The sequence below is a fragment of the Nesoenas mayeri genome, assembly GCF_963082525.1.
Source record: "Nesoenas mayeri genome assembly, chromosome: 2".
NCBI lineage: Eukaryota > Metazoa > Chordata > Aves > Columbiformes > Columbidae > Nesoenas > Nesoenas mayeri.
Window position 1 is genome coordinate 109,785,704 of NC_137543.1, and position 23,911 is coordinate 109,809,614.

The 23,911-nt window shown below is 37.8% G+C and overlaps 1 protein-coding gene across 1 annotated transcript in view; it reads left to right on the forward strand.

Moving 5' to 3' along the window:
- POU6F2 (POU class 6 homeobox 2) overlaps window positions 1-23,911 on the forward strand; it is a gene marked incomplete at its 3' end in the record, with an annotated part of 307,595 nt that overhangs the window by 50,235 nt on the left and 233,449 nt on the right. The window contains exon 2 of the mRNA XM_080340115.1: window positions 7,008-7,179. Coding sequence (XP_080196241.1) covers window positions 7,008-7,179 — 172 coding nt within the window. The remainder of the gene's footprint in view (window positions 1-7,007; window positions 7,180-23,911) is intronic.

The following is a 23,911-nucleotide window of genomic DNA, read 5'->3' on the forward strand; positions in this document are numbered from 1 at the left end:
TTTGCAACAAGAGCAGAATGATTCGTAATTCAGGTTAATAATTGGATCAGAAGCATTAAGGTCAACTCAAGAGTTGAAAGCAATGTTTAGAGTAAAGCTTCTGTGCTGCATGTACTCCGGCATTAGTGATTCTCAAGTGTCGCATGGGTCAGGAAAAACACAAAGTCTGGATTCATACATATGAGAGTCTTTCTTTCTCAGCCAGTTCCAGAAATGGCTTTTCTGGACCAGAGGTGCAGCAATCTCCTACAGTGGTATAGTTGTTCCTCACTCTTTCTATGGTGAAAGCAACATCCTTTGCCTTTCTTTCCTGTTTGAAGCATGCAGCATGACTGCTGGGGTACATTTAGAGCAATAAACCCAAGCTGATTATAAAATGAATTGTAACATAGCCATTTACCACTGTGCAGCTGCTGTGTGCATATTCCCATCCAGCAGCCTATAGGCAGCAAGTTGCAGAGCAACCTGACCAGCAAATGACTAGGACTTCTCTCATGGACCTTTCAGCTTGCTCTCCATAGGTCTAAGAAATGTCCAAAACATTTTCAATAGGAAATACCATTTGATGCGGTGAGGAGCAGGGATATTGTTTAATGAGGGGTTTTTTTTATATTATTTGAAAACCATGTTGCAATACCTCAATCTCAAGACACAGTAATTCAAGGGATATTGCCATATAAAACCTTGTTTAAGAAAGAAAGAAAAAAAATAATAATAATAAAAATATATATATATAATTCAACTTTAGGAGTCTTAAAACTACAATTAAAACCTCTAAACCCGCCCCCCCCCCTTTTTTTTTTCTGTCAGAAGCTATGTTATACTAACCAGCGCTAATCATTTCAGTTTCCAGAGGACTTAATTTTCAGTAAATAAATGGAGACCATCCTAGCATTACTGCCTAACCTGAGAAGAATATTTAAATGAAAGCAAGCACCATGGGCAGTGATAGTCTCTCTAACTTTCTAAACTAAACTGTTAATTGAAGTTCAGTACTATAAATAACCTGATTATAATTAGGCATGGGTTACTTAGTTAACTGTGTTATTTTTAACTAGAAAATGCTCCTTTTTAACTGCAACCTGGACACTAGATGTGAAGATGAGTATCACCAGAAAAATATCATGTCCAAAGTCACACAAATCTTGAGAAAAGGGAGAAGAACTATGGTGTTTGCTATAGATATTTTGATGAGGAGAATAAATAACATACTAGCTGAAGAGCAGTGGAGACATTTTGAGGTGATAATATTCATATTGAGTGAGAAGAGCTGGGAATATATTTGCTTTGTACTGTAAGAGGAAGAAGAGGTAATACTGAAGATTATAGTAAGTTAAATATGAGTAATATAGGTAATGTAAGTAAATATGTACTGAAGTAAATAGAAGTACAAGATCAAAGTAGTGAAGAGAGATCAGTGATCATGTACCAGCAGACTTGTTTGTTTTGCTTATGGAAACATCCATCTAAAGATGGTGGTACAGGTGGCTATGAAGAAATCGAGGAGATTTTTCTCTGTTACTCTTTCTGGGGAAGTGACATCCAGGAGGTAGCGATGGTGAGAGGCCAGCAGGGGACAGAATGCTGATTCCAAGTACTTCGCGTAAACTAGACTACAGGTAGATTGGGATGGAGGAAATATCAGCATATGAGTGACAGCAGATAAAAAAATAATGTTTAAAGAAAAAAGAATCAAAGAAGGTTGTCCATGACAATTGTTGTTTATGGAAAAAACTGATAATTTCTGGAAGCAATAAGATGAAGAAAGAAGGACTAGTTCCTAAGAGGAATGTAATCCTGAATTTCACTGGTACTGGACACAAAATAAATCCAATCCTTTCCTCTCAGTAAAGTCTTTCTAATGTCTTCCCCATTCAAAACCTATAAGCTAAGTCTTAGAACAGCTTTATCCAAAGTTAAGAAGGTACTCTGTCTTTACTAAAAAAAAATTAAAAGCTGCAGTTTTTGGTGTAGTCATTAGAACAGTGTAAATTTTATGTTTATTGGTAGTATAATTTGAGTGTTTGCTCAAACGTATGCAATGTGTTATGTCCCAAATACAAGTCTGTGAAAGATCAGAATCATAGAGGGGGGGACAGGATTTATTTCATGTTTGGGGAAAACAAACAAACAAAACCCCAAACCCCAAACAAATTCAAACAACAACAACAAAACCAACAAGAAGCCAGAAAATTAAATTCAAGCCAGAGAAATATAAGGACAAAATAAAAAGCAAAACAAAGGATCTTACTTTTTCTCCTAATTAAAGTAATTAAATTCAGACCAACAATGTTTATGGTGCAGTAAGTACAAAATTTAGACCAGTGGCTAAACCAGTGCATTAAGTTTTTATAAAGCCCTATCATTACCCAAATCCTACATTAAGGATAAAAGTAGTTTGTTCTCCCATTTTTAGACTTCTGCCTAGGGCATGTTTCTCACAAAAAAATATAGTTTCCTTTAAAAGCTGTCTTTGATTACTAAATAGTTCTTGCTTAGAAACTGCACCTTTACCCTTAAAGTGCAGAGGCAAAGCTTTTAACACAGTGATAAGTGTTCTCCTGTACTTCATACAGTGCTGCAGATAAGAACGTAAAGGTTTTGTTTTTTAATAGAGGTAACCAGAACTGTAATTTGCATTTGCAAATCCACACAGTTTTTACTGTTAAATGAAGCCCAACAGCTTAAGTCATCAGGGAGTGGTAGAGCTGAACGGAGGTGTCGCAGGTATTGCAGCTGAGTTACAGGAGCTATGAGCCACCCTTAAAGGAGACACACAGCGGGGAGGACCACTTGCTGTACAAAAATGTCAGTGAGATCTCATAGAAAACAGGCAAGTTTGGAAATACTGGTGCTAGTTGGACAAGAAATAGATGACAAGCTATATGAGTATCTGCGAGAGATGGTGTATAAAATTTGTCACTACTTGTGCGGTATACACAGGTATGTTTTGAATAAGGGGATTGTAATTTCTTAGTTCTCATGTAACTAGAACTTTGCTCTTGTGGTTATAAAGCAATCTGACATTGTGAAGCATTATATCCCTTTTACATACCCTTGCCTCTTACTAAAGCATATCAACCCTTTTCACAAAGTTCATTTTGCTGGTTTTTATGCATTCTTAGACTTTTTAATTTTGGATTTGAAAAGCTAAAAGTTTTTTGTGGTGGCTGTTGGTCAAGTCAATGGAAGATTCTGTGTTATGCTGCAAAGTGTAACCTGACCTTTAACACCTTCCAAACGAAACCAAGCAACCAAACAAAAAAACCCCACAAACAAACAAACCAGCAACAAAACCTGAGCATCAAGCCCACAGACATCCAGGGCAGCAAGGAGAAGAAATCCTAACGGGACTACCCACTAGTTACTAGCCACTTGCTATGCACTGGAATTAGAATTTATTACACTTTTTGTAAAAATAATAGTTTTTACTCGCACATAATCCACTGCAGTAGTGACACGTTCTTAAGTATGGAAAGCAATTGAAGGCCTGGAGACAACCTGAAGTTAAAAAATGTCAATTTAAAAAAAATGTTTTTGAAGGAAACAAACCTCCTCTCAACCCATCATTTCGGTGATTTATTTAGTCCTCATGTAGACTAGAATTTTAGACAGAATCTAATCCATCTGCTTCTAGAGAAAGTTGTCATTCGTTTACCACCTGACAAAGAGAGCTACCCTAGGGGTTAACTACAGGTTCTGGTACTGTCTGAGGGAAGGGGCAGCAGTTTATATTATTTCAGTTTTTATAGTCCTCAGCTCTGTGTTTGCAAAGCTGTTTTAAATTCACTGCTAAGAGTCTGCCCAGCCACACAAGCAACTCTGATGCTTACTGCAGTGCAGGTCTCAGTGATACCTTGCAGCAATGAGTTCCACAGGTTTTCACTGCTTACTCTTTGGAAAAGTATATTTTATTATTACTACATGTACAACTTTGCCATTTCAGTGGAGGCCCCTTTTCTCCTCGGGTGAGGTGGGGTGAATAGTTCCTGCTCTACGTTTTCTCCCTGCCATTTATTATTTTGTATACTTTGGTCATGCTCATTCTTATTCGCGTTTTTCTGTAAACCTTCCCAGTCCTTTCGATCTCTTTATCATTCTTACCGCACATCTCTTTCTGATGTATCTTTCTTAGATGGGCTGACCAGAAATGAACAAAGTACTCCAGGTGAAGCCGAATTATTGATGTACATAACAGGTAAAATCCTGGCCCAAATGAAGTTGCTGGGAATTCGCTGACATCTGAGGGCTGAGGTTTCTCCCAGGGCTGTCACACTTCCTACATTATTCTTCCTCCCATTTTTCATATATTCAACTTCAAAATTTGGCAGCTGAGACTTTAATGCAGAATCCTACTGATTCAGCATCCTCTGTTAAATTGCTGTTAGTTCTCAGATTAGCAGGATAGCTCTGCGGACGGGATTAGTTCTCTCCCCCAAATACTTTGATGTGAAGGGTCAAATTTTGTCCCGATTCACACTTGTTATGAACAACTCTTGATGTTAGTCTTGAACATCTGAAATTCAAGGGCAGCAGCCCAGACTTTGAAACAATGCTCTTTGTGTTCACAGTGACCTTTAGCTGCAAAGTCTGCTAAAATAAATTATTTAGTGTATGAAAGCAAACAAACAAAATTTTTGCCTCGATAAATGACTGTCCGTAATGCAATATGAATATGAGGCCAAACAAGTCACAGGGGTTTTTTTACAGCATCTGCAAGAGAAATCTGTTAACTTCTGTTTCCTCCCCAGAAACATCTAAGAAATGTTCAGATTGTTGCTGGCTAATAAATACAGTAAATGAAATGTTAATAAATCACCAGCAATTTAGCCTGACAATAACATGGATTGACCACATTGATTAAATTGATTATGTTTCACATATTTACAATATGTAGACACAAGCCTAATTTATTTTCTGAGGAGTTCAAGGTAGGTATCAATGGTTTAAAAAAAATGCAAACCAAAACAATGGAGTAATGTTTGTGGTTGCTATCTGCAATAATCTAATGCTGACAGAGAGCAGTATTTTATTTAGTAATTAACAGTGTAAAGGGGAGAGAAGCTGTCATGTTGGTTCTTAAGCTGGGGAATGTGATGAAAGATGATATCTGCGATCTCATCCTTTCCACTTGTTTAGGATTGTCAGGATGAGAAATGTCAGCATTATGAAAGCTCAGCTCTGCTCTTGATATGATAAAACCCTTCAAAAGCCAGTCTTTCTCTCCCTCTCCCCCCTCCTTTCTCCCTCTCCCTCTCGCACTTGCTTTTTTTATTTATCCTGTTTTGTTAGATGGCAGAAATATAATTCTTTTCTTTCTTCCTATTATAAGCCACCATTTTTGTTTTATTATATGTTTCACAACCCCTAATGCCCCACTGAAAATTACCTTGTTAAATGACAGTGTTTCAAAGCCATGAATCCTTTCCACCATTCCCTCAGAGGTTTGAAACAGTCAACAGACTGTAAAGAATAAATAATAAAAAAGTATTGATTATTTTGATGACTGTGAGATTCAATTAAGTATTAATTTTGCCCTCCAGTGGACCTATCAAGGTATTCAAAAGGGAGGATTCGGCTCAGCTAAATGCGTGCTGAGTGCTTCAGCCTTAAATAGGGAGAAAATGTGTTTACCTACAGTATTTGAAGAGGAGTGCATTGATGCACAGAGTCCAATATTTAAGTGCTGTGCAAATTAAGCCCTGGTGACAGTGACATTGTTTTCAGCGATATGAGTATTGACTAAAGAAGTGCATTTGATGACAGCTTAAACTATTTGTATTGATTAACATTTTCATAGATTATCATGTGTCATATCAAATTCACTTTTCAGACACGAATACATTAAAAAACCCATAGGCAAACATTGACCAATGTGAGGACGGGGCAGAGGGAACATGCTAACCAACCTACTTGCTCGCTGGTCACCTGTTCTCTGCATAGGAACCATTTAGGCATGAACTTTGCAATAAATAGCTGCCAGAGAGCGCAACAAGGTCACTTGCTCCTTTCCTTTTTTTTTTTTTTTTTAAAAAAAAAAAGTTCTTTTTTCTTTTTTTTTTACTCTTTTTACTCTGGTTTCTGTGCTGTCATGATATTATGCCTGTTAGTTTGCAAATGGAATATTAGGGCATGCTTGGAAATAATGCCTGACCCCCAAATGTCCTCAATGAGCAGAAGATAAAACAGATCCAAATCATCAAGAGAAAAAAAATAGATATATGTGTAATGTTTTACGGGGGATATAATGTCACAAACACAAGAATAATTGCAAACTGTTTGTGTAAGTATCTTCCCTAATTTTATCTTTTAAAAAATTGTTTCTGTGGGGAGTTTTAAATTTTATTTTCAAAAGAAAAATGTGTGTTTGTGTGCGTTTTTATGGACTTTTGGAGCATAGTATCCCAAAGACAGGGTTAGAAGAAATCTGTATCTCTGAGTGTATGTAATGAAATGGCTATTTGCTGATGTGTATTTCTTTTCATAGAAATGCTGGAATGCTAGAAACTGTGTATTTGATGTTGTTAATGTTGTACAGCTGAGGATGCCTCTTTAAATCACTACGGAGCACTTGCAGGGCGCTCCTCTTCCGTGGCGTTGGAGCATACAGGAATTTCTTTTCTTAGTACGTTAAGGACAGGGTGAGGTGTAAAAACATACACACACACACACCAGAAAAAAAAAAAAAGAGCACATCCCACAATTAAAGCTGTGCTGGTTATGTTGCTTTCATAGAAGTTTTTCTCCAAAGCATCCTGAATGTCTCACATGCTAGTTGAGCTTTAATAGGGTGGGGAGTAATGGAAAACTCATTGGATCTGTAATAGCTCTTCACTTGACTGCAGCCAGCAATAACAGCAGGAGCAGCCAGAGATAAGAGAGAGAGAGAGAGAGTGTGTGTGTATGTGTGTGTGAGAGAGAGAGGGAGTGGAAGAGAGACTATACGCACACCAAAGCTGCCACTTTTTTTTTTTTCCCCTCACTCCTTTTTTCCCCCCCCCTCCTAGGATCCAATGATAGCTGGACAAGTCAGTAAGCCCTTGCTGTCACTGCGGAGTGAAATGAATGCAGAGTTGAGAGGTGAGGACAAGGCAGCTACTTCAGACAACGAGCTGAATGAGCCCTTGCTTGCGCCTGTGGAATCAAATGACAGCGAGGACACTCCCAGCAAGCTCTTCGGTAAGTCTGTCTAGGTATTTCATTTCACTGCTACCATGTTGTCCGGAAGAGCCATCTCCCCCCCGTTCTTTTCTCTCTCTCTCTCTCTTTTTTTTTTGTGTTCGCTCAATTTTCTTGTAAGTACGAAGGAGTAGCTTGGAGCGTGCGTAGAGCCCTCTGCTCCCATTGCAACTTGCTACCTGAACGACAGTGTCAGTCCTGAAAACTTTTGTCAACAATGAAGTTATTTCATGCAAGTTGCAGATGTTTTATGTTTTCTTTTGATTCGTGGTCTCTAATGTAAGAAAATAGAGGGCATTGTTTTCTCGGAGTAGTTCATTAACATTTATCGTGTCAGATGTTGATGTGTCTCATGCTACCACTTTTTTCTAAGGCAGGATTAAACTATAAAGTTATCATTTCATATGGTAAAGCTGGCTGAAGGGAGGTGAAACATTCCCATAGAAAACATTCTGTACTGAATAAACAAAGGCTACCAAGGGTACTGCACATGGAGCTAGTGATTTTGGAATTTAAATTAGAAATGAAATATTCCTTTTAAAGCCTGTGCAAAGAGAAATTATATTTTGAATTTTTATTTATTTGTAAATAGTCTAAGTTGTGGCAGATAAGTGTAACTTTTTACAATCAAAACAAAAGCAGCAAGAGTGACACTCCAACACAGACATCTGTCATTCAAACGGATGACACCCTGTAAACCAACTCAAGCAACTCTGATCTCTAATCAGAAAAGGGAGCAGAGTTGTTGAGGCGCGCGCTTGAGTGATAGATGTTGATAGATGTTTGAGCTGGAGCAGCGCTATACGGTACATAGTGATATTTTGGGTTTAGAGGGATTGCTTTCCTGAAGGAGTTCCTTTTAATTATCTCCATTTGCGACTTGAGACAAATCGTAATAGAAATGGAGCATTTCCTTATTTTACATGATTGCAAAGGTAGAAGTTGAGGGGAAAAAGATCTTGTTTAAAGGGAATGAACCTCTAAGGGAGAGAAGGTGAGAGCCCATTTTCTAAGATTCAAGTTTTGATTTCGTAATCTGCAAGGAAATCTGTAGTAGTGTTCAGATTTCAGTATTCTAGCTACAGTAAGGGCTGCAAGCTTTTTTTTTTTAAACAAAAGAATACATGCAATTTTATTTAAAAATATTGTTTACTCCTGACTAGAAGATACAGCACAAAATGTTTTACTAAACAATTTCACTACAGATATGGGAAAATAATAACAATTTAAAAATCCTAAAATTTAATTTCTGGATTACAGTAATGACCATTACTGAATATCACATCCATTTTTAAGCATCCCTTTAGTGATCTTTGTTTCCATGGAAAGCATAATTTCCATTAGCAGTTTGAATGTTCAAAAAGCATATAATAATTGTTTTAGCCCATTTCATCCAGAAAATAGTTATTGTAATGTCTATAATTCAGAGGGCTGTTAGTTGTCTAGAGTAGTATAAATCTCTTCAGCTCTGTTTATATATTTTATTTGCTCAAATGTTTAGGATGTATCTATTAAATATAGCAAGGCATGTACAAAACAAACCCCAGACTTTTAATTTGTGGGTACTGAAATGTCTGGTTTTAGATCATAAATGCAATAAAAGGCAGGATATTTTTTGAGCCATTGTCATTTGGATGCTCTGTAGTGATAGTGAAATATTCACAGACACTTTCATTAGAGTTGCCGTATGGGATATCAAAATGATGTGCAACAATACTGTGTCTCCTTCTGAACTGCAAATATAATTTATGGCCCTAAAAGCACTAATGAAAAAGCTACAAATTAATATATTGTGCTGTTTCTGTTGGGGAGTGAAGGTGTTTGCCAGCCTGATTCTCATACTGGTAAAAAGATGTTCCCAAGTAAACGAAAGTAGGTGAAATAGTTCAACTGCCTCCGTATGAACTTACATACCGTTTTTTGAGGTTCTATTACAATCGTGACAGATGCCGAGGATCTTTTAGCAGCTGCCCTTTTCAGTTAATTTTAGTAACTTTGAGAACATAAAAGACAATTTCAGTACATTTCAGTATCAAACTAAGAAAAAATATTTAAAATAAAGATGATTAGCCTTTGTCATGGATGCATCCCTTAAGATAGATTCGCAGTGAACATAAGTGTAGTTTTGTTTAAAGCCTTGATACATAAACATGGAGCGTTATTCTATAGCTGTTTCTCTTTGTTTAATGTTATGAATAGCGTGTTAGGAATGCATACTTTGGGCCTTTATTTGCAGTCTCTGAAATTACATTATTTGTGAACTTTTTTTGACATGTGATGGTATAGAGATTGTCAGTTTTCTCCTCCAATTATCTTTCATGTGATCAGAGAAAACTTTCTTTTTACAATATAACATTTAATATATGCTGTGTGAAAATTTGCCCAGAATCTGTTAAGCAGGAGAGGGAGGAGCATTTTAGAAAGTCAAGGGGAGGAGACAGGTCCATAGAGAACAAAGTTTTTCTACACTGCTGCTTTCCCATTTTTTGGAAAAATTTGTGAAAATCATGTACTGATTTAGTTGGAATGAATGACCAGCATTTGAGTGTTTTGTTGATGTTAGCAATATTTCACAAGACTTATTTTCATATAGATGAAGAGAGTTGAATGATTAGATGTGAAAAGCTTTCTTCTTTCTTGCCGGACATGTTCTGCTTAGCTTCTTTTGATGGACAGGCTTATTTCTGCAAGGACTTGTATTGCTTACCTGTACATTTTCCTAAAAATCCTTCTCCTTTTCCTCAAACTTCCTTGTGGTATTTCACTGAATACCTTAGAAACACTGGGTATTTATTTTTTTGTTTTGGTATCAGCACAATTAATCATAAAAATGGCAACTCTTAAACAACAGTCCCTGCTGCACGTGAGGAAAGGGCAGGAGCACCATTAATTATACTTATTTTGGAGTTAGGAAGATATGCAGTAAACTTTTGTTTCTCTTATGGCTGCTTTGCTATCAGTGACAGAGCAGGTGAATGCTGCAGCAGCTTGGGTCTCAGAAATAGCAGCATGAGCTGGACTAAGTTTCTGATGATCTGAAATAGCTCCCACCTGAAAGTGGCGTGCAGGTGATGTACTTTGTCACTGCGGTGCAGTTGGTACCTGTGAGCGATAACGGGAGCAGCTCTGATTTAGAGGGCTTGTGTCTGCTTGTTTGTGTGCTTGCTTTCTCGTGGTGCTGGTGGTTGGGTTTTTTTTGTGGTTTTTGTGAAGAAAAGGCTGTCCTGTAGTCTGAGGGTTTGCATCTGTAATCCTCCACTTGTGTATTTATACTAGTGGACTTTTTGGAAACTGCATACCTGCGTGCAAAAGACTTGGTACTGAAACCATGTGCAACAAGGAGGGAGTTGAAAACATGGTGAGAAACACTTTCTGAAGTGCAAAATGTTGTTAAAGAGACTCTATTCTGAAACACGTTAGCTCAGCAGTACAGTTTTGAAGTGTGGAGTTAGCACAGCTACTGTGTTTCAGTTACAGAAATCCCAGTTTTGCTGAGCAGTATGAGGCGAAGTTGCTTTGTGAGACATCTTGTAGCATATTGTTTACTCTTTAAAATATCTGTGAAGCAGTATCTCCTATTTTAATCATACGATGTGATTGAGAAACTGAGTCTGGCCGCTGACATTCCTGGCGGTGTCATTTTCAGATCCACTTGCCTTGCTCTGCAGTATGCTTCAAAACAGTAACCCAGGCCAAATGCCCTGGCTCTTACTAGGGAAAGTTTTGTTAATGCTAAGTAGTAGCTTCACTTGAGTAGATGCATTGGGATTTGATCCTTAGTTAATTAATGCTAGTTCCCATTTTATACAGTGTCTTTAAACAAGTTTGGAATAAGTTATGGAGTATTGGCCTGAAAAAATCTTAGCTAAACATGAGAGGGTTTTTTTTCTTACTATGTAATACTATAGCTGCTGAGATTCAGAAGTTGGTATAGATACCAGGGATGTGTATTGTGCATAAAATTATCTGTACAGTAAAAAACCCAGGAAAGAAGTGGCTAGCCTGAGCACTAGAAGATGTTGTGGACTGCGGCTTGCTTTCCTAGGGCTAGATCCAGTCCTTAATTTGTTCTTGATTGAAGGTAATTTGTGACATAATTAGATGATCGTAAAAAGAAAGCCAGGTGTGCACTTGCATATTAAGGTAATTTTATTGTGTTATAAAAAGTTGCTCTTTAAGATGGAGTCTGTAGTTCTGCACATCAAACTTATAGAAATAAAGCTGTACCTATATAGTGAGTGCAAGGCCAAGCCTATAATTGTGGAGCACAAGTGTTTCCTATTTAATAATTGCAGGACAGCAAAAAAGAGACTGCATTTATTTATTTTTTTTTTTTTGTCTGTTCACAAAGTTCTGCTCCAGTAAAATTAAATCTTAAGTTTCCTGTGCTGGATCTGAAGACTGTGGTTTCATTTGGTTCACTACCATTTTTTTTGCCTTTTTTCCGTAATGCTATGTATGCTTGAAATACAGATTGGGGGTATGTGAGATAAATGAATCTGCACACATTTCTATAAACAAGGGTTTACTTTCAAACCGCTGCATTGGCTTTGGTGTTTTGTTTTCCTTTCCCATATTGTTACCCAAGTTTCAGCACTGCATGCATCTTTTCTATAAGCATACATGTAGATGCTGTAGCTGAACAGGGATGTTGTGTCGCTGCTTGTGTTTTGCTAGTAGATACCTTGTATTGCTCTTTAAGAAAACATTTGTTATCCTTTTTTAAAAAAAAAAAAAAAATGGAGTTGCCTTGATTAGAATTTATGGCACTGAAGTAATTTCAGTTACAAAGGATAAAGGACTAAATTGTCTTTTACCTCTTGAGACAGTGGTCTCCGCAGGTCAGTGCAGAGGTCATTGCCAGGTTGCTGTGAGGAAGCTCACGTTATTGTCATTAACAGCATATATAGCCTGTGGGGGACAAAAAAGGCATTCAGTCTAAGAGCTTTCCTTTTATTGGTGTATTTAAGGATGATTCTCACTGTTTTGGTTCTTTAGGAACACTTTGATAAGGTTTGGTAATTTTAGTGAAAGGTAGCAGTGTGTGTTGTTTGCTCTTGCTGCATTTTAGAGATATAGTGAATGTTTCTGTTGTGTTGGGGAAGTTCAAGGCCCAAATCATCTCAATATTAAAATCAGAGCCTTCTTTTAGATACAGCAAACATTTAAACCTTTATATATTCCTGTCTCCTCACCTAATTGTGTTCAGTAATATCTACATTGTGGGTGCTTTGTTTTGAGACACTATCGGTATCCTTGCCATCCATAAGGGCCATAGGACCGGTCCTGGTCATACTTGAATGTGTGGTATCTTTATTAAAGCAAGTAATCTGTGGTTTATAGTCATTACAAAGACTCTGTCAATGAGGAATAGATGGCATGTTTACAGAACCAGGTCGTTATATAGGCTTGTAAATATATTTTCTAAAATGTAGTGGTTTCTTTCTCAATTAACGAATACATTTTCAAAGAGTCTGAAAATATGGCTGTGTTTTTGAAGGTTATTTTTGAAGGATGTATTTGACATCTGCATTTTAAAATAGGTGTTTGCAAACAGTTAAGCTTTACTCTGAATAATGTTGTCTGATCACTTGCAGTTGTAACTGAAGTCAGAGAGGGATGCACTTTTGAATGGAGAGTGAATACCCATTAAAGCCTAGAAGATGTTATGAGCGTTTAAACAGAAAGGATTATGCAATGGTAAGAGAAAAAAAAAACCCATCCTTAGCTCAGCGTTCCTGCTGTGCCTCGGTATTGCAGGGAGCTCAGGCAGTGGTAGTTCTGGTGCTGGCAGGTATATTCTAACTCTGAAGAGACTGGAGTCTTAACTCCTTCAGCCTCAGTGAAAGCACTGTTGGGCTGGTGAAAGGCATATATTGCAGCCCCACTTAAATTCCCTTGCTTGTATGGAAATAAATCTCTTACTGATGTGCCTGAATTGTGACAAAGACAGCCTACTTCAAAAAAGCAAACAAACGACACAAGCTGATTTGGGTACAGAGAAAGTTAATTGTGTTGTTTATTTTTTTTTTTTGAGACAATTCTGTTTGTTGTCAAATTACTACTTTGCTAATTTTTTCTTGAGCTAAGTGTACGTTATATGTTGCTGAAATGAGGCTTGAAGCCTGATTTTTCTGTATTTATATACAGAATAACTAACATTAGAGAGGGAAGAAAAAGAGAATAAAATCCTAGTAGGTAATTGGTATTGACTGAATGACAAATAGTTTGTTTTTAATTAGTTAATCTTTCTTCTCTCTGTTTTTGAAGTTATAAAAATAACAACAAACTTAAGTGGCTGGCTGTTTCAAAGGGGACTTGCCAGCTACTAGACAGTAAACAGGTAATTTGTGAAAGAACTGTTACTTTCTTTGATTGAGATCCTTGCCGGTTTGTGTTTTGAGATTAATAATAGATCAGACACTTGCACATTAAAAAGGAAGCAAACACAGAAAAGAGAAGGAAGGAGGATTGGATGTTTCTGTTGGACTTCACATGATTAGGCAAGTTCTCTGTGGAAATGTGCAGGTGAGGCAGATGGACGCGAAGCTGGATTTGCCCAAGTGTGCACATGGCACCACTTAACACCTCTCTTGATTTCCTTATGCTAAACAAAGAGACAGCGAGTGCTTATACCAAGCTGGCACCCTGTCAGGGGGCAATCTGTATAAAGTTTCCTGCTGTCAGGTTAATAAATTTTTTAAAAATATCCAAAGGCAGAGGTAGCTGTAGGAAGCTCATAGTAACAGTTGCCATTCTCCTGTGGATCATTTTTCTCTTTAATATCCTCTGTAGTGCTTGGTTTTACTTGTTGTGTTGTCTTCCTAGGTTTTGTTCTTTCTGACATTTGTGAGTTTTTTTGTTTTAATTCCTTTTCCTTGCTAAACTGTTTCTTCTGTTGTGTCCATCATCTGTGGTCCCTTTTTTGGGGGAGAGATGGTCAGAGGATGGGAGTATCAGCTTTATGGCTTTTTATACTTTGATTTAATTGTGTATTCAGTATATTAATGTTTCTTCCATTAGCGGTTCATTTTCCGACTACTTATGATTACTACTAGTACTACCATTAGTACTACCAAAATAACATTATTTTGCTAGATATAAAATAATTTATGATGAGCTCAGTGATAGAAGTTACATTAAAAAGACAACTAAATTAGAAAATTAATGCTGAACAGGGGCAAAAGTAGAATTAAATTAAATGTGTCATAATTTGTGTGTTTCAACAGGAATATTATTTTGTCATGGAAAGGGTTTGATATTTGTTAGCGTAAAGTCTCATTTTTCTCTTTTTTCCAATGTATAAAAATCAAAATCAATATCAGTATGAAACAAAGGAAGATTTGTATTGTGACATGTCCTCCTTTATATTGTGATACTGCTTTGATGCTCTTGGATGCAGGACTAAGCCCTTTTACTTTGAAAGCAGAGGTCATCTAGAGAAGAATAGTATCTCATCCTGGCTGGCTAAATAAAACCTGCTGTTTTCAGAGAGACTGAAATTGCGTTCATTCTCTAGATATTCCAGGGACATCTACATCTGCCGAATTGATGCACAATGCATACCCCTGCCACTCTAGAATGTGTTTGTTTAACACTAAACTACTGCTTGTCTATTCCTAAAAATAGTTTGGATTTCTATTATTTTAGAATATGCAGAAAGTGTCGGTGGGAGAATGGGAGGGTTTTTTTGTTTTGGTGGTGGGGGTGTTTTTTTGGGGGGGTGTGGTTTTTTTTTTCTGTGAGTGTTTTTTTGTTTGGTTGTTTGGTTTGGTTTTTGGTCTTATCAGATGTCCTTTCTTTTCAGAAAGGTAAACCATCATTTTAATTCCTTAATAGCTTGAAGTTGTCTTAAGAAGAATGTTACGTTTTAGAAAACAAAGCAATCATGCTACTTGAAAGTGATTATATAAGTTAAATACATATATATTTATGTATATATAAATTATCAGCCAGCGTGACGGGAATATAATGTAAATTATTTTAACGCAATAAAACTAAGAGTCCTAAAACAGTTTCTTGTTACGATTAAGATTTGAATGTTGCACAAATGAGAAAGAAAGATTCTCCTATATTAAGAACAGTATTCGCTACAGCAATCTATCATTAGATTACTTCTTTACAAACTAGCGTGGAGTTTACAGAAGTGCATTAATACTGGCTTTTAAAAACATCTTTGTGCTTTTCAGTTCAGATGGAGATTGTATGGTTTGATGACCATTAGAGACTCTATTAAGCCATTTTCATTTTCTAGCTCAGTTTCCCAGCTGACATAGTCCTGCTTTTAAAAATCTTGGGTTTAAATTGTTGAATAAAGAAGAACAGGCAGTCAGTTGCCTTCCAGCAGAAGATAAAGCAAGTCCTCTCACAGCCCACACTGGACACACAGCCTGGCCTGGCATTTTCACTGCAAACACAGAGGTGTGTGAAGGGGAAGGTCAGTAAAAACAAAAGTGCCGCCTTTCCTTTCTGCCCGTTTCCTTCCTTACAGCCCGGTTTGGAGCCGCTTCCCTTCCTCATGCTCCTTGGTGCAATTGCACAGCTGGAAGAATATACAGCTGTGCACGGGCAGATGTTGCTCAGGTCTGCTCGAGTGCGTTTTGCCTCCGTGCTGTCGAGGTCTGCTTTAGGTTTCCATGCTTTGTTTGAAGCTCAGCATTTGGAGGGGTTTGCCCTTTGAAGAGGATGATCTAAAACCTGTGTTTAATCAAGAAGGCAGAATTACTTTTCAGTAAATATACCTTAAGGCATACTTTAATATATTGTACCATTAAGTATGTGTAATTATTTCTTGAGATAGCACAGTATTAACTGGAGAGGAGGAAAGATCATTTGAATTCAGTCTAATCTCTTGAGCAAATACAATATGGGGCAGTTTTTGTATTTTCTTTTGCATACAATTAGGATTTATTCACATGGTTTAGACATGTCATGTTTGCTCAGCGATTTGAATAAACATGAGGCCAGATTCTGACAGGTCACAGGTGACCGTCCATCACATATGCAGGAAGACCAAATATTTTGAGGGGGGGTATTTGACCTATCAATAGTTGCATGCCAGTCCGTGGCCTCCACCTCTGTAACATGGTCATGTTTTGGAGCTAAGATCAGCTATGCAAATGTGCTGACAGGACAGAGCAACCACTCCATAATTATGCTGCCTTCATGTTTAACAAAAGATGAATTGTTGAGCCAGTCCCAGGTTACTGTGCGGTTCTGTTACGCCGTGCAGGTGTATGTATGTATCGCAAAGGCTCCTCGACTCCTGTGCTGTTTTGCCATGGGGACACAGGCAGAAGCTGTGGCAGAATCAGCATCGGACCTACTGTGGCCAGAGGTGTGATGTGTTTGTGTCGGAAGCTACATAAAGCTTCCATAAAGGTGGAGAAGTTTTTAGAGGCATGCATATGGGACAGGTAGAGCAGATTAGCAAAATTAGTCATTCAAAAGTATATAAGGACCTTAAATAGTAGTTAGTACTGAAACAAATACTGAAACATGGCTAGTGATTAGGATGGAGGAAGGAAATTAGACAGATATATGAGCTCAAAGGTGATTGTAAATGTACAGGCTTGATATTTCTCCTCCTTTCTTATGCTTCCTTGCCTGAAATCGTAAATATTTGGGATTGCAAGTCACAAATCTCTCCAAAGGAAAAATGTAATTTACAATCAGAAGAAAGCAGAAAATGACAATATTTTAATTTTTTTTTCCCTACTAATTGAATATACTTTAATCTCGTAAGCACAATAAATGTAATGATAATACCTAGCAAGCAAAGCATCTGCATAAGTCATTTAAGTTGTGATTTTTTTTTTTCCCCTGGTATGAAGAGTGTGAAGGAAACTCTTGTGTGGCTCTGTTGCTGGGATTTGATGCATTGCTTTCAGAGTCTCCTTATTTTAACTATGTGGATACAGCACAGTGAACCTTCTCATAACAGTTGCTGATAAAAAAAAAAAAAATAATAAAAAAAAAAATCTTTCAATCATCTGGCCCTGCTCACTCTCCCCCAGCCCCCACACCTCTCTCTGCTTTTATGAGGCAATGAATAAAAGAGGGACCAGATGATGCAAAGGTTTACTCAGATGAGATGTCCCAGTCAATGAGCAACTTCGGATTTGCAGGACTCCGGCTCGTGACCCTGAACCTCAAAGGGATTGAGTTTGGGGGCTGAGCCTTTCTCACAGTGCCGTTATCTCATTTGTGTGAAATGATGGCTGGCGTGTTTTGAATAGCACTTCCCATATTTCAAGCTTGCATGCGGCAGCAGACCCCTGTCTGGTGTAAAGGCTGGTGCACTTTTGGCGTGTTACAACACCGTGCATCCTCCTAGAGCAGCAGTAGGGCCCTTGGGGCTGGGAGTGGGAGGGAGATGGAGGGAGGGTGGTTGCTTTTATATCTGTCTGAAAACTGAGGAACAAAACATTCATACTTACCTGAAGGAGCAGAATCAGTCCCTTGAAATTATTAAAAAAAAAAAAATCAACCTCTAGGCTCTGGTAAGGTTTTTGGTTATTTATTTTTAATAACTCCTTTTTCTGGTTTTGTATTCTCTTTTCTGTGGGTTCGTATAACTGGTGTATTTCAAACCAAAAAAATGAGGTTCCCTAAAAGACAGCTTACTGCTGACTGTTTTATTTTGTTTATATCTGATATTTCTTATGGTATTCAGATGGTTGTAATAGACTAGCACAAGAGCTGCATGTCTTGTCATCTGTACTGTATCAATACGTTTTTATAATGATACAATAACCTGAACCCTGTAACAGTTTATGATCCATTTGAGAATTCTTATGGATTCTCAGAGTGACGGAGACCTGAAAAAATAACTTGACTGCTTTCGCAAAACTGGTGCTGTGACAGGAAAAACTAGTGCGCCTGTGATTTAGTTGCTAAGGAATCATATTGATCTGATTTGTCATTAAACTTTTAAGTTTGAAGAAAAAAAAAAGTCGAGCTGGTTGAAGGTGGAAAAAACAGTGATGTGATTGTGAGGGTCTGCAATACAGGTAGACTGTGCCATACCACTACTGCTATTGATTTGTTATGATTAATAAATATGATTTTATGCATTACCCATGCACTGTATCTATAATAGTGCTTTTTTTAGAGCAGAAGGAAATTGCTTCTTGCTCTTTTATTTTTCATTGACTATTTTTAGTCAATGATAAAGAAAGAACTTTAACAGCAGTCTGAATGCAGGAAAGACAGGACTTTAAAACAGAAATGTAGAGGTAATGAATAACCACACAGTGAACTACACACACACAGCCATCTTAACATTTGTAATGGTGCTAATTTCCTACTGCTTTTTAAAATATGCTTCCACATGAGCTCTCAAGAACCATAAAAGCTTGGCATGTAAAGTAAATTGTTTGTCACTTGCTGACGACCTGCCATATTTATTGTCAGGAGAAATGGACATTAGTTGGAAAAGCAGTTGTTAAAGGCCAAACAATTTTTAAAGATGGCAAAGATGTGCAAGGGCTTTCCTTTTTCTAACAATGAGCCACCCCTTCAGACATCAAAAGACAAGATAATAAGACACTTCAAGCACAATTCAAGATTATATTCAACATCTAAAGGCTCATCTCTTGTCAGTTTGCATTTACTCTCCCAGGGATGTGATGCTTCTATCATCATTCTGTCAAGAGGAGTCTGGCAGAAGCGATGAGGGCCCCTCATTTCACACACTTAGTGTTTTTTATCAAATAGCCCACACTCATTCTGATTCAGCCAAAATGGAGAGATAATTTGAAGAAGGTCATGCACAAGTACAAAAATCTTGTGCTGATTTGTGTGATTAGAAGGCATTAAAATTGCACATTTATGTTAGTTCTGAGATGTTTTGTCAGTTTATTTAGTAATACACTGTTGGAGCATTAAAAACATTTTTTTTTAAGAAAAAAGGAGTTTGCTTAAAAAACCACACACTCTATTATTTTTCAAATATTTCGAACACTGAGCTATTCTAAAAGGCATTGTTTTAATATAAGCTTAAAATGCATTCACCTCCCCTTTCGCCTTTGAGAGTGGGAATGTCAAGAGCTCCAGAGGTAAAATCTTGGCCCACTTGGGCTCATTAGGTTTTCACTCACTGGTGATTCCATCCTCAGAAGTTTTGTTTAGGTAAGGACTCAAGAGGCTGAATTCAGCATAATATTGATATAAAGGGAATACTTTCAACAGCTTATGTAGGCATACCTAAGGACAGACTAAAATACTACCACACCAATAGGGTTACCTAGAGATGATATTTAAATTATGTCACACGAGATCTTTGATTTGACACATGGGTTGTTTTAACCATATTTGTATCTCAATCAGTTTTATATGGGCAGCTGTTGTGGAGCATGTTCTTCTGCAAACCAGAGTTGTGATAATGTGTGCTGTCTGAGGACATAGTTCCAGTCTCTCCCCTCCACTTTTCATTCTGCAAATTTGTAATATGGCATTATATGTGCTATTCATAACTTTTTCAGTGAATTGAGGGGCAATTGTTCTGTGTTTTGGAGATTCATAAGTAAGGGGATGTGTCCACGCAAGCAGTTCTTTCCATATGGCTTAGGTTAATGATGAAAGGACTAATTACTAGAGATAGCATTTGAAAAGCAATTTTATTAATCCTAGTAAGATAATGTGGTGTGAGAATGTTCTCAAGTAAACCATAACACCACTTGTAGAGCAGTGGTCACCAGACTTTTCTGATTGTGAACCCATTCGGCTTTTGAGCGTGCACCCCAAATATATGTATATTTGTATATATTCCATATACGTACTACTGTAGTAATATGTACATCATAAAGTGCACACAAAAAATAGATACTAAAAAAGGATGAGATAAAGATGAAATAAACACAATTTTAAAAATACCTTTACATTTAATTGTAATATAAAATAAAACTCTTCCTGCACCCCAGTGGATTGTCTTGCACATCCCATGTTGGAGAACAGTGCTGTAGAGGACCAAGAACTGAAATTAAAGTAATCAAACTACTTGCCTGTCTAGGCATTCTGTGCTCAAAATCCTCACTGAAGTGGGTAGGGCAAAAGTTGTATTTGTTTTCATATCTGCTGTCTTACCGAATTCAATGTGGGTCCCACAAAGATGAGTGAGGGCAGGATGTAGCTCTTTCTGATTTGAACTGCCTAAGTAAAATTGAGTCTTGAGGAAGATGTTGCATCTATTTAAAATGTGAAATCACTTTGCTTGTACAGGGTTCTAGCTTTTCAGGAAAGAAAATAAGACTGGTGCTTCAGCAAGCTTTTTTTGGCATTTCTGTTGGATGTTATGAATTAAACTTCTCTAGGGATGTCTTCTGTGGTACATATTATTTTCATGTCATCTGGATCTTGCCACCTCTTGTCTTGGCAATACACAGCTCTTTTTGCTAACAAGGGATATGAGGAGCTATGGGGAGAGGCACAGAAAGGTGATATGAGGCAAAACTGTTTTCCTCACTTCAGACATCTTTGATTTAAGCAACAACAACAAAAAAAGACCGGATTGTGCTATCAGTGTATTTTGTGCTCAAAACAAGCTCCAGTATGCAAACCGTACATGAAACATTTAATACGAGGAGGGCCAGGTGTCTTCATCTCCCATTGAAAGCAATGGGGTGCGAGGCTGTTTAACCCCTCTTAAAACAGAGCCACTGTTGAGGGACCTGGCTGCAGCTGCTCTGAATTTTGAATCAGGAATTTATCAGCTCTGATAGGAAGGGACTGTGAAGGAATGTGTATTTGGTCTTGTGGAAAAAAAAAACCCAAAACACTGTGCTCTGTGGCTTGCCTTTGCACAACACTGAAGAAAAGTTAACCTGCAATCATGGTGCGTTCCAAGGATTTTCACCAGACAAGAGACCGCAAGGGAATTGGGAAGCTGTGAACAAATTGTCAAAAAGACAGATGGAATCACTGACTGACCTACTGGTAAGATACGCTAACAACTTCCACCTCAGTGGTACGGTATTTATGCTGCAGTGCAGAGTGACTTCTCAAAGGAATTTGCTCTTCTACACATGTAAATGCCTTTGTGTATATAATATATCAAAGTAGCGTGCAGTATTTCTAGGCAACTTACAAGGAGAAGTGAGTGTGCATTTAAACAGCTGGAGATGTTTAAACTGCCGGACTGTTATGTCCAGAATAAACAGGATTTTTTTCTCAGTGGAAAGACTTTTCTACTTTATTCATAAGGCCTATCTGTATTCAGAAATTTGGCTCCTTTCTGCTGAATTATTCTGGCAGATAACTTACGGCTGTTTCCACATCAGTGTGACTCTCTATGCACCCACTTGTGCTCTTCAGACTGTCCACTGGAAAACCAGTATCCTCTGAGACTGAGTAGAGAGACAGGGAAATGCTTCCTTTGCAGGATGCTCATTGGCAAAACATTAAGCAGAGGCAAAGGCTGAGGGGAAATATGACCAAAAGGCAGCGTGAATATAGTTGTACAAGACCCATAGTACCACTGGAGAGTGCAAGTGGTCTCTCTACAAAGCTTGTATTCTGAACAGAATTTGGTTTCTAATAGGACAGGATTTACTTGCTGAGTTTTTACCAGGTCTGTGGGCCAGCTCAGGCCTGTTGTGTTATCATCTCTTTCAGTAGAGGCGCATAGGCTCATATCAACTCTAGTTGCTATGTGTGTATCACTGTCTTGGTGAAGTTGCTCCTCAGCATTTATATTAATTAAAGAGCAGGTCCTGAAATAGTGCAGTGCATGGGGAGTGGAGGGAAGAGTGACTGCAAAGTTACAGGGCCCTCACTATAAATTTAGCTATGCTTACATCTGTCCTAACTTTGTGTATCTTCCTTACTCTGTCCCTCCCTTGGCACTCTAGGAGGCTTCTTTCCCTGTGTCTGGGGATGTTGTCCCTTTTCTCAGGCATGAATGTGCAGAAAACAAGCACCAGTAACAAGTACTGATAAAGGTCAGTAAATTGTTCTCTATCTGCTTCCACACCTTAAACTCTGCAACTTGTAGGGATATATGCAGGGAAGCTGATGCAGGTGCTCGGTGCCAATGAACAGACCAAACATCCCACATTGGGCAACAATTTTCTGTTTAAAAAGTATTTAAGCTGTAGCTGTCGTGCAGTCAATTGGAAGCATTCACATTCACATAAATGAAGATAGAGGAACTGCTGTGTTTAAGGCATTATGGATGTATTCTATCTTTTTGCCTGTCCTTCTACAAGTAACAGGGATAGGTAGCAGCTTTTGCTAAAGTAATTGTTGATTTGCTCTGTGCTGCACACCCAGTTGCTTTTGGAACCACTCTCTAAGCTGTTCTGGCAAGAATTACCTGGCGCTTTAGAGTGAGCACCATGTGATAGACAGAAAGTTCACGTTAAGTTGTGAGAAGGACTGCGGTTGGTGTGCAGGAGTATAGAGTTTCTAAAGCATAAATATTTAAAACTGCTGTTTTGTTAATTTCAAAATCAAACTGAAAAAGCTGGAGTAGCAAATTTGACACTAGTTGTGCATTTTCAATGTACATGAAGGCACCTCTCCCCCAGAGCCTGCACTAATATACAAAGGGGCTGGGAGGAGCATGCACTTACGTAAAATACCGACTTAAGCTCTTACACAATGACACTTTGAGTAATTCTGTATGCTTCTGGGTTGGTGTTTACATGAGTTAACTGTGCATTGTTTTCATGGATAAGTGCGAGTGAATAAGCATGCATAAATGTGCTTCTGAAGATACAATTCAACCTTTCTGTGTTACCATTCAACTGTTTTTCAACTGTGTCTCTAACTGTGGCATCTCCTGTTAGAAAATTCCTGCCTAACAAAGAGCTCATTAAATCATTGATAAGATTCTGCTAAACAAACACTGGATAACACAAGGTAACAGTCCCTGACAAGCACATGCACAAAAAGTTGCACTTCTCCAGTTTTATGAATGCTTTTGTGGGGTTTCTTTTGAAGTGAAACTGTTGCTTAGGCCTAGTAAAATTGTTGAAATTATTGAACCTAGCTTTAAATAAATAATGAAACCTGTAGCAATGAAATAAAGGTTTTTTTGCATTTAAAAAATCATTACCATATTTCTTAAGTGTATCTCACTCTCCCCTAAAAAGATTCTCATCATCTCTTCTCTCAGAGGCAGGAAGAACACACAGTAGCAAACAGTAAAAAAGCAACAGTGTAAATCCCTGTCATTGCATCCTTTGGTCCCTAAAAGACTCACACACCATAATTTAAGTCATACACCCCAGAAAACACAGGTACAGACCTGTTTGGTTTCGCTGAGGAAGCTTAACAGCTCTGAATGTAGGAAAAACCATGTGCTGATATTAATCCGATACAGTAGCAGATGTTGAAGGTTGTTCTCTCACTTGTACTTTGCAAATTGTGAATTATTTCAGTGAATACTGGAATTAAATATTACATCTCTACTTTTTTGTGTGTGAAAAAAAGATATATCACAATTTATCAAGATGAAAAAGGTGCTTTTTTTGGAGGTGGTCAGCCAATGTTAGATGTGTTTTGATGTGATAGTCTACAGGTTTCAAGTATGTAATGCAAGCCAGAAGTGACTTCAGAAAGCACCCTCTCCCCCTAAATGATTCAGAATATGTTACAGTAAAGCCAGTTAAAATTCAGTAAAGACAAGTGACACTGTGTACAGCTGTAAAAGGTCCATCTATAGGAAGTAAAGGCTTAAGAAATAGCATCTAGAATTGGTCAGAAAAGAAAGCAAACCTCCTTAATACAG